The sequence below is a fragment of the Fusarium keratoplasticum genome, chromosome 4 (genome assembly GCF_025433545.1).
Source record: "Fusarium keratoplasticum isolate Fu6.1 chromosome 4, whole genome shotgun sequence".
In the NCBI taxonomy this organism is placed as follows: Eukaryota; Fungi; Ascomycota; class Sordariomycetes; order Hypocreales; family Nectriaceae; genus Fusarium; species Fusarium keratoplasticum.
In genome coordinates, this window is record NC_070532.1 from 2139117 (window position 1) to 2155082 (window position 15966).

Genomic DNA, 15966 nt, shown 5'->3' on the forward strand with positions numbered 1-15966 from the left:
CCGTCCATGTCGCACGTCAACATGTCCCTCCATCCATAACCATCCCACCGCCGCCACCCGTTCTCTGGCGTAAGCTTGATTTCCAGCAGCAATGAGTGGAATTGGTTTGGTTCCAAGCAATAGCATGTCGATGGGCCCTCTGTTAGTGCATGAAATCTGGCCCGATGCGCTATAGATGCAACAGGCACTGTGCCGCCGTCGACGGGGATGGACGGGAAGCTTGGCTCTTTTAGTGGCTCCCGCCTTGACCTTCAGAAAGTTCAGGTTGGTTGACCCAAGCCTTCCCTGTCCTGCCTCTCCGCGAATAGATGCATCGAGACAATGCCCAATATTAGAATCCCTAGGGGACTCAATCTGATGCTGCCCTCTCCCGTAAGTTAATTTACCTGACGCACCTCCTCCCTGTCCAATGAACCAGAGAGCAAACAATCAGCTTGCCATCCATCGCTGATCTGCTCACTCATCCTTATCACGCAGCCCTGGAAACATCCCAAGAGCTGGAGCCAAACAGAAGACGGGTAGCTCGATAGCCGCCGCTTTCTCTCAAGATCCACTGGCACCAAGGCTCGCCGCAATTTCCTAAGATGAGATGTAATTCCACCTTTGGCAGGGCAGGGCTAGAGCTGCAGCTTTCCATGGCAAGATGCTGTGAACGTGGCCTTAACAGCACGCTCGTCGACGTGGTTCGCTGGCCAATCCATGTCGCGCCCACTCCCAATCGCCTCTCTGTCACATTGTCCAATTTGGCTGCCAGAAGTTCCCCATGCTCATCGTCTTAGCCGAGAGCGCTCGTGTCACCGTCTCATCTTGGTTTGAGGTTGGGGCATTGCCCGTCATGGCAAACACCTCGTATCGGTAATTCAGACGACCTCGCCGTCGCCTTTTTCGTACTCGAACAGTCCGTGTCCTCCCTCGCACCAGATTTCTCGCGACGGACAACGGCCGGGCACATGTCTGTCTGTCTGTCTAGTTGCTTACAGCTGCACCAAGAGCAATACAACGCCAGGTCAGGTCAGGGGTAGCACGTTGGTTGGATGGATGGATGGGTGGGGGGAGGTTGGAAGGAGGGAGATATGCCCTACAGCAGCAAGTCAACTCAGCCTCCTTCAACATTGTCCAATAGTCTTGGACGAGCGAGTCGCTGCCTCCGTTCAGCGCCACTCGGTTCGTTCAATATCGCCATCTACGACCGAGATAGACGAGAGCTACATGATGACGAGGGAGAATTGTAATCTTAACTCGGACCAAACCCCTTGTTCGCCCATATGGCGGGATATTCATTCATTCATTGCACATTGTACGTGGCCGGCCGCCTGCTACTTCTGTCTTTGGCTCTTTTCTCCGTTGTCGAGCGATGATCACGGCTTTTGCTCCCGCGACATCGGCTCATGGAACCCACCTTGAAACAGACACGGGAGACAACGGGCAAAGCAACGAGGTTTGAGCACACGCAGGAAGCGTCGTCACCACCGTCCAACGAGCGTCATCAGACCCAGATATATCAACGGGTCAACATGCTCATCGTCCCGAGGCACCCAGGTCCACTGGGATGTTTGGGGCCTCTAACGGAGAGCGGATGCTTCAGGTCTGAAACCGAAGAGCAGATCAGCAACGGGATCGTCCTGCCGCTAGTCTGGCCAACATGAAAGCCGCATGTGGCTGGCGAGACTCGCAGTGGACGCCAGCCTTGGTTCAGCCTTGAGCCTCTGAACCACAACTATCTAATACTTGGTCCTCGGGTTGACGGGAGGATGACTGCTGATGTTTCAGGAGGGATTCGATACTCTCTTCCTTGCAGACCGCGCGGCAGATAAACGCCAGAGAATGAATGTCACTTGGCATCTGGTGTACCTTCAGCTGTCCTCTAGCCGGGGGGACGCAGGGAGAGGCCCCCCCAGCCCAGCTTGACAGAAACCCCCTTTTATTGAGATGTACCGGTACATGTGGGTTGGTGCTCCACGGATATACATGACATCTTCATGATGTTTAATGGGTCCCGGAGAGGCCCCGTCTCTGTGCTTAACTGAAAGCCAAGTCCAGAGGAGAGATGGAGAGTGCATGGATGGCTCTGGTTTGCGGAGATGTGGACAATGCTTGCCAAGAGCAAGCCAGAACTCGATCTTGTTTATCTTTCAATGCCAAGACTTTGATAGTTATGTAGTTGTGAGCTTGTGAGATGAAGAATGCTGAACGGGAAAGAGAGATCTACTGGGTTGAAGTATAAGGAAGCTCTTTCGGACGCATTTCGCAATAGGTAAATAAACATGCTGATCTGGGTTATACCAGGAACTTGGATAATCACGAAACCTTTCATCCGAGATCATCAAGACATTGCCCAGTCAATAGCCTCTTGGCTTGTCCGTCGGGACACACCTCCATGCCAACGGGTAGAGGCTCAAGAATGCAACGCGCCTCGCTACGTTTTGACGCGAGAAATGGAGACGGGACGGGGCGCGATGGCGCTTGTCATCCGGCCTTGGAGGGTGGGCATTGATGAGAGGCCATCGCGGGAATGCAGCAGGAAGCCTTGGCGTGTGGTGCGTCTTCCGACCCAGGAACTGAATAGATAGATGGCTTGCTTGTCTCTGCCAGAAACTGGTTCACCAGAAAAAGCCTTTTTTTTTCCTTTCCCGATCGCACGCCACTGGCTGCTGCTGTTTGCATGATCGCATCTAGATCTCCCGCCATCTACGACAGCTGAAAGGGCTAAGGTTCCTGAGATCTAGTATCTGTCTCCCTGAAAGGCTGACGGAGCCGGCGCGGGGCGGCCGAGAGATCATGACACGCCAGACCAGGGACCAGAGTACGAATATGCAGGTGGTGAATGACAAAGGGGTTAGAAAGGATGGAAACTCCCTATCTGGAGTGTCAGATAGAATCATGATTGCACCGTTGGTCATGATACTCAAGCACGGGATACGGCTCTCACTCTCACTCTCACTCTCACTCTCAGGGGCGCAGTTGTTTCTCCGTCCATGACCGAAGCCACCTAATCAACCACCTGCATTCCATCCTCGTCCAGCCCGTCATCCCAGGACTCGGGGATGCCATAGCCGTACGGAGGGGGAGGGTACAGTCAGCGCACAGTGTCAAGCTAGGCCGGCTCTGCTTATCTGACGATCTCCGAACGTGGGCGGATTGATTCGCCAGTGGAGGAGGGCAATGGCTCCAGCCGGGAAAAGGTTCGCAGCGGTTGCACCCCTGAATAGCATCAGTCGGAAATGTATACGGTACTTCCAACCACGAGTCGCCTCCCGTCAAAGTCCCTGGATCTTCAACCCCTGAACACGCGTCCAGGCGAGCTTCGTGTTCGCTGGGGGTCCGGCGGTATTGGTACATGCTCTCCACTACCAACACGAAATTCTACTGTCCAATTGTTCGTGTTTAAAACTGGGTTGCGCTGGGTGTTGGCTCGTCTAGCACCCGTATCCATACCCAGAAGTAGCCTGGAAATAACCAAGCCCAGAGCCACTGGCGTACGTGAGAGGCCAATTTCCAGAGCAGAAAAAAAAAACCCTTTTTTTTTTTGGTTTTATTTTATTAATTGCCGCGCCTCACCCTGGACTGTCCACTAACTGACCCGACCTGAACACCCACCCCTCCCCTAGCCTACTAGATACCTGGCCTATCCCTTTCTTTTCTTTTACCCTCCCGTCTCCTCGCCCACTCCCTCCTCGCTTCTCCCTCCCTTTTCTTCTTCTTCCAGAACCAGGGACGATTTTCTTGTCTTGCTCTCTTGTTTCTCTTCAGTCCTTCTCTTGCCCCTTGCCAGCCTCCTCAAAGTCAAGCTTTTTGTGCTCGCAAGTCGCCTTTTTTCGTTTCTTTTCTTCGAGACCTTGTCTCTCAGGGCCCCGCCAATTGCATAACAGGCACCCCTCGCCTTTCCCAATTCGATCCCGTTGCAGGACTCGGCTGTCCGTCCGCTCGTTTGCGCGTCCCCCCTAAAATCTGTCTTCAAGGGCCTCTTATCAACAACCTCGCCGTTTCCATCAACCGGTCTCAACCAGCTCAACTCTAGATCTTTGCATCTCTAGAAAGCACTCACAATGTCGGCTGACGAAAAGATCCGCGTCTCTGGCGAGACGCCTCGCTCCGCCACTCCCGTTCTTCCCACTGTCAACCCCAGCCTCGAGAAGCAGTCTGCTCGCGCCTCGATTCACCCTACCTTCTACGTTGTGTCAGTTCTTCTCTCGGATCGACCCTCACGGCGCGCGACTTGCTAACCAGACGATGCAGTGCCTGGATTGGTTTCAGTTCTTCAGTCATTCTGTTCAACAAATGGCTTCTCGACACCCTCAACTTCCGTACGCTCCTCGAATCGTCCCTCGATCTGTCTCCTAGCTGACATGCGAAACTCCAGGCTACCCCGTCATCCTCACCACCTACCACTTGACCTTTGCGACCGTTGTCACCCAGATCCTCGCCCGATGGACTCACTTCCTTGATGGCCGAAAGACCGTCAAGATGACGCCTCGCGTCTACATGCGCGCTGTCGTCCCCATTGGTGTCTTTTTCAGTTTGAGTCTGATCTGCGGAAACCTGACATATCTCTACCTCTCGGTTGCCTTCATCCAGATGCTCAAGGCCACTACTCCCGTTGCTGTTCTCATCTCTGGCTGGGTCCTCGGCGTTTCCGCCCCCAACCTGAAGCAGTTCCTCAACGTCTCGGCCATTGTTGTCGGTGTCATCATTGCGTCCTTCGGCGAAATCCACTTCGTGACCATTGGTGTTTTGTACCAGATCGGTGGTATCATCTTTGAGGCTCTCCGACTCACCATGGTCCAGCGCCTGCTGAGCTCCGCTGACTTCAAGATGGACCCCCTGGTCTCTCTGTACTACTTCGCTCCCATCTGCGTGGTCATGAACGGTGCCGTTGCTCTGGTTTGGGAGATTCCCAAGTGCTCCATGGCCGAGGTCTACAACGTCGGTCTCTTCACCTTCTTCCTGAACGGTCTCTGCGCCTTCATGCTGAACGTGTCTGTCGTCTTCCTGGTATGTTTTCCGAGTCTGCAACTAGATCGAATCCCACTAACTCCCTCCACAGATTGGCAAGACCTCGGCCGTCGTCCTGACCCTCTGCGGTGTCCTCAAGGATATCCTGCTTGTTGCCGCCTCCATGATCATCTGGGGTACCCAGGTTACTGGTCTCCAGTTCTTCGGTTACTCCATTGCTCTGGGTGGCATGGTCTACTACAAGCTTGGCTACGAGCAGATCAAGGCTCACGTCGCTGATGCCAACCGACAGTGGGCCGAGTTTGGTGCTCGTAAGCCCATCCTCCGCAAGCTCACCATCATCATCTTCACCGGCTTCGTCATCTTCGCCATGTTCGGAGGCCTTGCCCCTGGCTACACCCCCGAGTATGACCCCACCAGGCTGGCTAACGAGGTGACGAACCGTTTCGGAATGAACGAGGCCCAACGGTCTTAAAATGTTGTAATGCACGGTGCCAATGGGACTCGCAACCCTCAAGAAATGTTGCGCCGAGGCGTTTACTTTACGGGGCGAACGGCGATCTAAGGAACCCCTTTTTTTTCTCTTATTATTTCCTTATGTTTCTCCCCCTTTTTAACACCACGAACCGAGCATGATCGCGTACATAGTCACGTTGACTGGTCGGGCCTTTCTGCTGATTGGAAACTTTTTGACATATTCTGTTTGACTTGAGGGCTGGGGAGGTATTATGAAGTGTAAAGCCATAGAGCTGGGCGCAGAGCGCGAGGTCGCGGTCGCGAGCATGAACCGCATCACGAAAGGTCTAATTGATATGTAACTTTAGACGGCGTTTGGCCATAGACATGTAGAAATGAAATGGGCAACAAAAAAACATCAAGTCCTATAATCATTCTGTCTCTTGCGTTGTTTCATGCGTTGTGTTGTGTTGCGTTCGTTGTGTTGCACAAAGTGAAATTTGACGGTGAATTTTTTGCTTCATTTCTTTTATTGGACTACCTCACCGACATTGACCGTCAAGCAAAGTCGCCGGGGCCTATTTGCATTTGCCATGACCATGACCTCTTGGGATAGATAACACCAGCACAGCAACTCCCCACCGATGTCCTTTCAGTCGGGGCCAACACGTCCGTCCGATTCGCGTTGTATTTTGACGCTACAGTCACGCCGCAAAGAGAGATCTGATTTTTAAGAAACTTGATATTGAGCCCATAAAAACCGGGGTTCCTTAATGCCAATCGATGCTCTTTACATCCCGCCAACTCCCTAACCGTGATGGAGAAACGATCTTTTTAAAACTCTGTTGACGTTGTTAGCCTGGGTCCTGTGGGTATGTCCTTGCCCTATTCCACCCCACAGCAGAGACGGCAGTCCTGATGGGGGGAGAGGGACAGCAGCAAAACGTACTGAGAGGGGTGAAGAACCATCGGTTCTTGCCGCTGGTGTATCGCTCCTCGAGAACCTTCTTGACAGTCTTCTTGGCGTCCTCGCGCTGGGAAACCTCCTTGAAGGTGTCGTTGGAGAGGGAGCCCTTGAGGCCCTCAAGCTCCAGGGTGTAGCGGGTGGGCATCAAGTGGTTGTAGTTGATGACCTTGATGAAGGGCTTGATCTTGTTTCGCTTCTCCTGGCGGGTCTTGGACATGCGGCGGGTGATCTTGGAGGGGTAGCGCTCAATGCCGGCAACCAGGGCGTGGCCGAAAGGGTGAGGCTTGTTGCCGTTGTCAACGGGCTGGATGATGACAACCTGTTGAAGCGATTCAAGTCAGCAATCCGATCTTTTGACAATGATGAACCAAATGGCAGCATCCAGCACGTCGCTGTTCTCCTGTTCTGCGCCTCCTCGCCGCCCACCACAAACATGGCAACTTTTTTCCTCCCCCAGCCCTATGTTCATCGGATGGCGCAAAAAACTCGAGAGGATGGCAGCGAGCAACGTCGCGGGCGTCGTACCTTCTTGCCGGCGTATCTGCCGCGGGTGATGATGGCGACTCGGCCGACCTTGAGGAACTTCATCTTGTCCGGTGGGTAGTCGGATTGTGCTGGTATGAAGTTAGTTGGGCGTCGTGAACCGTGATCGGAATTTGGGAGTAAAATTGTCGGGTTTGTGGGTTTGGATAATTTGGGGCAAGCGAGTGTGCCAAGTCACATGACATACTAGGACCGCTAAGCCCGCCCCGATTGTGGCCCGTGCACGCTCAAGGGACCGTCTTCCGTTCCGTGACCCATCGGCATCTTCCAGAACGAAAGGCTCCATAGCAAAGAGAGATAGAATCAACCTCAACTCTACGGTCTCTCCGAGTTTCCTCAACAGAAATTGAGTCAATATGCCTGCTGCGCCGACTTATATCATCTCCCGCGTGGCTGATCCCATCTTTGGGGTCCTGATTGGCCTTTCAGCGGCTGTAACAAGAATCAACCGCGAGGAAAAGGACAAGGGCCGAACTACCGAGCAGACAATTGAGGCTGCACGACGGTAATTATACGATTTAATGTTGGCTTCTGGATGGAAACTAATTCAATCTCATCTAGACGAATTGGCTTCCCTTCCAAGTCATCCTAATTCAACACTGCCATGTCTTGTCTCATCCCATGGTCAACTCTGGTCCGATATCTTGATGGCTTTTATTCACCGGGTATCCTACTCTAAACTAATTCCATTTTCAACTCTTAAAATCACCAAAAGACGGGCCGTATTCCTTCTTCATCGCTTCTCTAACAATCTGTCCGCACAGCTTTGCTGTTGGGTTGACACTGACGGCCAGACCCTTGGCAATCTGGTTCCCATATCGGCCACCAAGTGCAAGGTCTCGAGACGCAGCCTCTTCAAAGTCCAGCTTCTCCCATTTGGATTCCCGAAGGTCTTGGTCAACGTCCAATGAGCGATGCAGCAACAGTTTTGCCGTCTTGAGGTACACAGCTGCTCTTTGAGTGTGTGCCATTGAGAGCGTACGTGCGGCCTGAGGCGAGATTGGGGCGGTTGGTGAGGATGGCGACAGAAGCGCAATAGACGTCTCCATGTCATTCAAGGCTGTGGCAACAACCCTTCTCTTTTCAGTCGTATCGGGGTTTTCGATCAAGGGCATTGTGTTGTCTGAGGTCTCTGAGAGGAGGATGGCGTCTCCGTAGAGCCGTCTGAAGATCTGTACTCGGTTGTTCCTGGCACTGGCATAGTTCGGGTGCTCCGAGATCATGTCCTCGATGGCTGAGAGGCACTCTCGGTAGCCGTTGACCGCAGCATCCCTGCCCTGATCGAGGCCAAGGTCCTTGAGCTGGATCTCGAGCTTCTGAATTGAGCGGATGATCTCACGCTCCTTCTCAACCACCCGCTCATACACGCCGGTGTCTGTGATGTTTGGATCGCGGGGCAGTGAGGAGTCAAGAACGATGCCAGCATAAGGGTTTGACTCAGGGTCCTTGATCTTCTCAAGGACATTGATGTCGTGCTTGCTCAAAGATACACAAGTCATCGTGAAGGCTGAGATTGGTGGCGACTTGGAAGAAGAGGAAGAGAGAAAGAGTAGGACGTCAAAGGTATTCAACAAGACAGAGACCCCGTTCTCAACGTTTTGTCTCTGGCAAGCCTCTTTTCTGGAATGTTCGCAAAGCCGGTATGATACGAGACAACGGCAGCAAGTGCAAGTGCTTCGAAGGACGGGCAAGCATTCTAGATATCTATCACGGTCGACGTTGGCCGAGTGGATAAGCCACCGATATCAGCAAGGAACCTCTCGGCTCTAGCGGGGGAGGCGATCTACGCAGGCGCCAACACTCCGCATTTCTCAGATTACCAGGGTCCTTCTGCCGAGCAGTTGCTGACAGTTCCGCAGTGCTCGATAGGGTGCGCCGGCGAACGACAAGTGGTTGCGCTCCCGTCCGGAAAGCCGTGGAGGCGTCGATTGGCGGATCACGGCCAACGTCGGCTTGGGGCGGTTGGCGGCGCCGCGGGAGTCTCGGCCGGGAGCTTTCCGCAGGCGATGCCTCGCAACCTTCAACAACTACGTTCGGCACTACCGCCCATCAGCTTGGTCAATTGGGGGAGAATTGACGCCTTGGAGGCCATAGCTTGCCCGCCGATGATATCAGTTGGACCGTCGTCTGACGCGGAATCCCCGCTCGTGACCCCGGCCCTGCCACGGCGGCTCGCCCAGGGTTGAGTCGACGGAATCGCTTTCTTATGCCGTCGATACCATTGGGCCTCACGGCGATGTTACCTGCCTCTAGGGTGTTGCCGCAGGATCCTGTTGAAAGGATGTTGGCCCGCTGTTGCTTGCTTATCCTGACAAGTGACTCGGGCCGCACAATGCCTTCTATGGCGGAGACTTTCCGGGAAAGGTGTCAAAGAAACAGGGCTTCATGCCTCATGGCAAATGTCTTAAGCCGGGGCCTGGTTGACTGTCAAACTCTTTTATATATGACCCAAGATGCCCTCCATCTTGCTGGTATCTGCAGATCTCAACACCCTCACAATCAAGCCTCTTTAGCTCCTCGAAGCCACTATCATCAGGATATCTATCCCATCTGACTTGAACTCCAAGCCTCCAAACGCCCAACCCCCTATCTTGAATTACCAATCCATCTTCCATCGTCCCGTCTGTGTGTCAATGGCCCCTTCTGCTATCACCAACTCTCCTCCTCAGCGGGCTGCTCAGCCTTCGACTACTGCCACTGCTTCTGCTCTCTCCCAGGCAGACGGCCTCGCTGTCCAGCCTCCTCCCAACTTCACCGGCTATGACCACATAACCTGGTGGGTTGGCAACGCCAAGCAGGCCGCCTCGTATTACACCAGCCTGTTCGGCTTCAAGACCATCGCCTACAAGGGCCTCGAGACTGGCAGCCGGTACTTTGCCTCGTACGTCGTCGCCAACAACGATGTCCGCTTCGTCTTCACCTCGCCCCTGCGATCCGAAGCCCACTTCCCCGACGATGAGCCCATCTCCAAGTCGGACCGGAAGCTCCTCAAGGAGATGTACGCCCACCTCGAGCGCCACGGCGATGCTGTGAAGGATGTTGCCTTTGAGGTCGACAACGTCGAGGGTGTATACTACAAGGCCGTCGAGGAGGGCGCCATTGCCGTCCAGGACCCCTTGGTTACCAAGGATAAGGAGCACGGCTCCGTCTCTACCGCCGTCATCTGCACATACGGCGATACCACTCACACTCTGATCTCCCGCCAGAACTACACCGGACCCTTCCTCCCCGGTTTCCGCGCAGTCAACAAGAAGACCGCCTCTGTCTCCATGCCGGACGTCCCCCTGGCTCGCATCGACCACTGCGTCGGCAACCAGTCCTGGAACGAGATGGTCTCGGCCTGCGCCTTCTACGAGCAGTGCCTGTCCTTCCACCGCTTCTGGTCCGTGGACGACTCGCAGATCTGCACTGAGTTCTCGGCCCTGAGCTCCATCGTCATGGCTTCTCCCAACAACGTCGTCAAGATGCCCATCAACGAGCCTGCCCCCGGCAAGAAGAAGTCCCAGATCGAGGAGTACGTCATCTTCAACTCGGGCCCTGGCGTCCAGCACATCGCCCTCCTCACCCCGGACATCATCACCTCCGTGTCTGCCCTCCGCGCCCGAGGCGTCGAGTTCATCGACGTTCCCTCGACATACTACACCGCCATGCGCCAGCGCCTCAAGACCGAGCGCCGCAACTGGGAGCTCAAGGAGGAGTTCGAGACTCTCGAGCGCCTCAACATCCTCATCGACTACGACGAGGGCGGCTACCTCCTCCAGCTCTTCACCAAGCCCCTGATGGACCGCCCCACCGTCTTCATCGAGATTATCCAGCGCAACGACTTTGACGGCTTCGGCGCTGGCAACTTCAAGAGCTTGTTCGAGGCCATTGAGCGTGAGCAGGCTGAGCGCGGCAACCTGTAGATGAAGCCGTGATTTTGTTTTCTGCAACATACCACACACACGCAAGCGCTGCGGTTATGTGACTATCTGTTTTGTTCCTGTTGAGGCATCTTCCCATAGCAATTGCGCGAGAGACTATTGGAGGATGGCACAGATGAGGAAGCCCAAAAATGAGACGAGGTTACGATTTCATGGTCGTCTATTAACGCTTAGTCTGGCTATGCGAGCTGACCTGGGACTGAAGGGCCTCGTGCCCCTATATCATGGTCCAATAAATAAATAAAACAAAATTTGTTACAAAAATGCTTTGACCCATTGATGCGCCTCTCCGTCCCCTTTACCTTTGATTTGAGGCCGTTTTGATATGATATGATGATGCTCATCCGTGATAAGCTATTGTTACAAGAAAATCAACAGCTTGCTAAATCTCTGCTTTCCCGGGTATACCGTCGTCCAGTCCCCCTATTCTTCCTTCCCAGAATTCTATGTCATGACTACATCGCCGTTGCTGTGCGCCGTACCGTTCGGCTCAGCCGAAACGGGACCATCCATCTTTTGGACTATACTCTGGCAGCCCGGGCAGTTGTGGATGACTTCGTGGGCAAACACATCGCAGTCGATGCAAAAGTGCTGCCGGCACACCTCACACGCGTAGCGGCCGCTCTCGCTGACGCCTTTTGCCGGTTTGGGTCCCGCATCCTCCTTAGGCTTATCAGGGGCCTTTGTCTTTGGCGGTTCAGGAAATGGCGCCTGGCAGGAGAAGCAGGCTGCGGAGCGGGCGGCGTCAGCCCAAGGAACCTCGACCCAGTTTCGTAGAGGGAACAGGTGGTGGTAAGAGCGAGCGAGATGGGTGGAAAGAATCAAGGTGAGCCCGCAGGCAGGACACTCGGCGGGGAGGCGACAGACGCGGGCGGAACAGCGTGTGCATAGGTAGCCCTCGCGGAAGGGTCGGTTATGACAGGCGCAGTAGCTTGTATCGCCACCGGCCACGAGTGTACGGGACGGGAAGCCCATCATGAGTAAGCTTGCCGTGCTCTGCTCAGCGGTCCGAGTGACCGGGGGCGTGGTGGCGGCGAGGAAGAGCTCACGGAAGTGCACCTCGTCCATGGCCACATTATACTGCGACTCGTCGCCGGCATTTGTCCTCGAGCAGAGGTCAGCGCAGATGGCCACCTGTGCTGACAGTCCGACGATGGACACACGTATCCGGTCCGTAATGAGGTTGCCAACCGTCTCGTGGATGTCGCCCGGGTCGCTCGATAGTAGGGCGCCGTAAATGATAAGCACCTCTCGAGTGCCATGTGATGGCGCGTGGCTTTCCAGAAGATGTCAGCTTAAATGACCGGCAACAGAGTGACTGCATCGGGTGCCAACTTACAATAGAGCTCCCCGGCACATCTCCAGAGCGTTCTGCAGACTCGGGTTGCCCTGAGGGTCCTGATCCTCCAAGCCCTTCAACCGCTCCAGGTGCTCAGCCGGGTTCCCCCCAACATCACTAATCCTCACCGCAACACCGTCGCGCATGCCAATGATTCCAAGCTGAGATATAGGGTTCTGCTCAAAGAACTCGCGGACAAAGGCGGCGGCGTACCTCAGCGTGAGGCGGTACCGCGTAGGCAGCAGATCCTTTTCCGCCATGGCGAACGACATGTCGAGCACGAGCACCAGGTGCCGGATGATGCCTCTCTGCAGCGGTGTCGTGTCGCGGAGCAGGCGCTTGCGTTTCTCGGCCTCGAGGGCCGTCAGGCTCAGTAGCCCGTCCTGGTCCTCCTCGGGGAGGTTCGTCTCCCAGGTGCGCTTCGACTTTTCCCAGGCCCGGGTCGCGTTACGATCCTTCTTATGCGGTCGCGAAGACTTCCCCCCGGCGCCTTTAGGGTCGTCGTCAGTGACGCGGTGGTCCATGATGTCGTCGTCCGACATGTCGTCGGCGACGTACTCGCCATCGGAGTCAGCCATTGTGGCGGTTTGGGTCGCTCGAGGTTCGTAGAGGGTGGCGATAGAGAGTGGCTATATGCGAAGGATCGTGTTTCGTAGCAAGTCTGAGGGGGGCGAGTTTGAAGCAATAGCAAGATGGACGACAAAAGAAATTTGATAAGGTGGGTGAAGCCTAGAGGTGACGAAATAAAGCGAACGAGGCTGTGATTCGGATTCGCAGCCTTGTCAAGGCCCACTTACCAAGATTTTTAAGGTTGAGAAAAGGGCCAATCATGCCATAGCAATGGAAATCAAGCTTGTGGTCCATAACGTTCATGTGATCGAAGAGAGGCCTGTTAACATGTGCCATTTCACCATGTCCAGAGTTCACAGGTGCATAGAAACCAGCTATTCTTTGCAATTCGTTTGTATTAATCGAATCTGTATTCGATCTTATGCATTAGTCGCTCATCAGGGTATAACTACGCAGTCGAATCTATACTAAACCACCACTATATACAGGCCAGGCCAGCGGATCACTGTCACCAGCCCAGACCAGCAAGACTCAATCCAGCAAGCACTTCCGCCAATAAATCCCGTCGGCAAGGCTCGAAAAGAATATGTCCTCTCCTCTTCAATAGAGAGTCGTATGCAAAATGCCCCTGGCTTAGATACCCAATCGCTGTCGCATGGCCGTATCGTATCGCTTCCTGGGCACGGCAGAGACCCAGAACACCAAAAAGAATGCCGACTCGCTGTGCTCCATCAAAAATCATTCCCATCAACATGTGTACGTCGTTCGACCGTGAGCAGAGTCGTCGAGTAAAAATGAGAGACATTGAAACCAAGATATTTTACGCCGCCACCGTGAAACGCCGCTCCAAACATACCGATGTGTCGTCGTCTTTGATCTAAGGATAGGTGCTGGTGACGGGCATTGGCCAATCATCTTCGGTGATGCTAGACCAGAAGATCCATATCATGACGACAGAGAGCAGCGTGAATAGTGTCTGGAAAAGAGATCCGTCGATCTTGCCGCTAGTGCCGTCGCAGATGTACTTGCTGATGGCATAGTTGAAGACCTGACCGATGGCGAAGAGCAGGGCCGCTCCCACAAGGTAGAGCAGGGGTCGAAGCTCACGAAGGATTCGGATGACAAGAATAGCTTCCAGGACAAAGTACGCAACGAGGCAGACCAGGGGGAAGAGCTGGTAGAGGACGTAGATGGCGATGTTCCTGTTGGGGCTGTTATAGCTGGAGTCCCAAAAGCCTGTCCACGATAGGCCAGTGTCGAGGGCGATATACCCGCTGCCAATGAGCAACGCGGCAGCTGAGACAACGAAGAGGATGACAGAAATTGGAGTTCCGTCGTCGATGATCTGGTAGCCAACAACAGCGTTAAGGAACAAGATCCAGGTTGTGGCAGTGATCATGCCAATGTGAACAGCAGAGAAAACCTAGCAGGGTCAGCGCATTGTATCAGAATCCGAGACCAGCGAGCATACAATCCGGGCAGTCTTGTTCAGTGGGAATTCGCCAACTGAGAAGATCTCGCATATACTGATGATGATGTAGCCGATCAGGAATAGTTGCATTTCCCTGTATACGGGTTAGCGCAGGCAACGTAGAAATAGTATGTTAGAGCGTACCTTCGTCCAACAGCTGCTCGCTTCCTCTCTGAGCGAAGCACCAGAAAGCTAGCCGCGGCGATGGCGATGCCGGCAAGCAAAATCGATCCCAGGTTTCCAAGGTGCCTGTTCCCACTCAAGGGAATGCCCTTGAGCTCGCAACCTCCCCAGCTCGGGTCATTCTGGTCGTGGGTAGGGTTGGATAGAAGCTGTGAGATCAGTTAGTCAGGGCCCATTGTTTCGTCTCCACATGACGACGGCTTGTCGCTATGGTGAACCTACATTGCAGACTGGGAGAGTCGAGTCTCTGCAAAAATCCTGTCGCACACGATATCAGAAGTTGCACATGTAAAAGTCGCGACGACAGAGGCGTACATTGAAGTTGCCAAATTTGGTAGACCCCATTGTGACTGTGGATGCGTAGCTCCTTGATCAAGGGGGTGCATCCAAGAGCAATCACAACGGGAGCGATCGAAAAGAAGCGGTCGTCGTTGTAGTCGGCCCACCGAGGAATGACGACAATCAACAAAGGAAATTCGATGCGAAGTCGATCGTGCGCTTTTTTCTTTGATTTGCGGTTTCGTATTCAAAGGGCGATGTTGTGAAATCGAGGTTTTTTCCCCAGTCGGGAGTATCGAGGTTGTTGGTGTCGGTCGTTGGTAGGACGAGGCCGGTGGCTGGTGCGGGAAAGAGGCTTAATTTCGCTGGTTAACCTCCTCGGTCCAAAAATCGATTGCGCGCTTCGAGCGGGATTTCGCGTCGGAAATGGATATCGACTGATGATGATGAAAAGAGTAGAATTCTTTGGTTCTCGTTTCGTTCAATGTGGATTGGATGATCGTGATGACGAGCGGTTGCTGTGGTGGTCGCGCTTGCTGCGAACGGGCAGGGCAGGAAGCCGGCCAAGCTGATCTACAGAGTCTGTCTGCTAACGTAGCGAGAAAGCTGATTACCCTTTGCGCAACGTGAGAGGAGGCGGCCGGAGCCAATATAACAGCCGCCCACCAGCGGAGCTCTAGCAGGATTTAGCGGTCTCAGCGGCCCAGAATGCCCAGAACAGAGCATGGGTGGCAGGCCGAAGCAGGGTTTCCTTGGATGGAAAGTTTGGGTGTCTGCCCAGGTGTGTGAGCTGGGCACCTTCGTGAGTGGTCCCACGAGCAAGGCCAGGGAGCCCTGGAACCTTGGAAACCCCGGCCCCCTACGACGCAGGAACTGGGGGCGCTCGGTGGCCGCTGACTGGCCGTCGGCTGAGATGGCGGGCCAGCCAGCCGGCCTGAACACTAGGGGCTTGGGTGCTCGTCATTGGCCTGCCCGAGTCAAATTGCGACGGGCCACGCCTGATGAAGCCAGGGCAGTGAGATTGCTGTTGCAGGCATGAGACAAGCCTCTTTTTGTCTTGTGTTGGCTGGGCTGGACTGGACCAGGAACAGACAGACCTTCCCACCTGTTCACGCGCACGATTCTGCAAGAGGGAGAGGTTGGAGAGGTGAGAGATGGAGTCATGTTGGGAAGATATGGGCACAGAATTGACAGTATGGATATAACAAGGCTATGGGCCCTTTTGAGATTCGTGGACTTGAGATGGACATGTTTATGCTTGCTCCTCCATGCCCAGTCATAT

General features: G+C 54.3%; 6 protein-coding genes across 6 annotated transcripts; 2 read left to right on the plus strand and 4 right to left on the minus strand.

Moving 5' to 3' along the window:
* Positions 1–4046: 4046 nt before the first annotated feature.
* NCS57_00573600 (TPT domain-containing protein) lies at positions 4047–5428 on the plus strand (the record flags this gene model as incomplete). The annotated part of the gene is made up of 4 exons (XM_053055648.1): positions 4047–4177; positions 4237–4304; positions 4361–4992; positions 5045–5428. 4 exons carry the CDS (start codon positions 4047–4049, stop codon positions 5426–5428), a joined length of 1215 nt encoding a protein of 404 aa, XP_052914603.1.
* Positions 5429–6243: 815 nt separating this feature from the next.
* Positions 6244–7027, minus strand: NCS57_00573700 (60S ribosomal protein L27-A; the record flags this gene model as incomplete). The annotated part of the gene is made up of 3 exons (XM_053055649.1): positions 6902–7027; positions 6359–6695; positions 6244–6251 (listed from the first exon to the last, which is right to left on the minus strand). The coding sequence occupies exons 1-3, from the start codon at positions 6962–6964 to the stop codon at positions 6244–6246; spliced, it is 408 nt and encodes a 135-aa protein (XP_052914604.1). The 5' UTR covers positions 6965–7027.
* A 584-nt stretch (positions 7028–7611) lies between these two features.
* Positions 7612–8595, minus strand: NCS57_00573800 (uncharacterized protein; the record flags this gene model as incomplete). The annotated part of the gene is made up of 1 exon (XM_053055650.1): positions 7612–8595. The coding sequence occupies exon 1, from the start codon at positions 8416–8418 to the stop codon at positions 7612–7614; it is 807 nt and encodes a 268-aa protein (XP_052914605.1). The 5' UTR covers positions 8419–8595.
* Positions 8596–9552: 957 nt separating this feature from the next.
* NCS57_00573900 (4-hydroxyphenylpyruvate dioxygenase) lies at positions 9553–10824 on the plus strand (the record flags this gene model as incomplete). The annotated part of the gene is made up of 1 exon (XM_053055651.1): positions 9553–10824. One exon carries the CDS (start codon positions 9553–9555, stop codon positions 10822–10824), a length of 1272 nt encoding a protein of 423 aa, XP_052914606.1.
* Positions 10825–11286: 462 nt separating this feature from the next.
* Positions 11287–12759, minus strand: NCS57_00574000 (General transcription and DNA repair factor IIH; the record flags this gene model as incomplete). The annotated part of the gene is made up of 2 exons (XM_053055652.1): positions 11287–12118; positions 12182–12759. The coding sequence occupies 2 exons, from the start codon at positions 12757–12759 to the stop codon at positions 11287–11289; spliced, it is 1410 nt and encodes a 469-aa protein (XP_052914607.1).
* Positions 12760–13628: 869 nt separating this feature from the next.
* NCS57_00574100 (Chitin synthase export chaperone) lies at positions 13629–14750 on the minus strand (the record flags this gene model as incomplete). Its single annotated transcript, XM_053055653.1, has 5 exons — positions 13629–14174; positions 14223–14316; positions 14367–14554; positions 14628–14663; positions 14721–14750. The coding sequence occupies 5 exons, from the start codon at positions 14748–14750 to the stop codon at positions 13629–13631; spliced, it is 894 nt and encodes a 297-aa protein (XP_052914608.1).
* Between the last annotated feature and the right edge of the window lie 1216 nt (positions 14751–15966).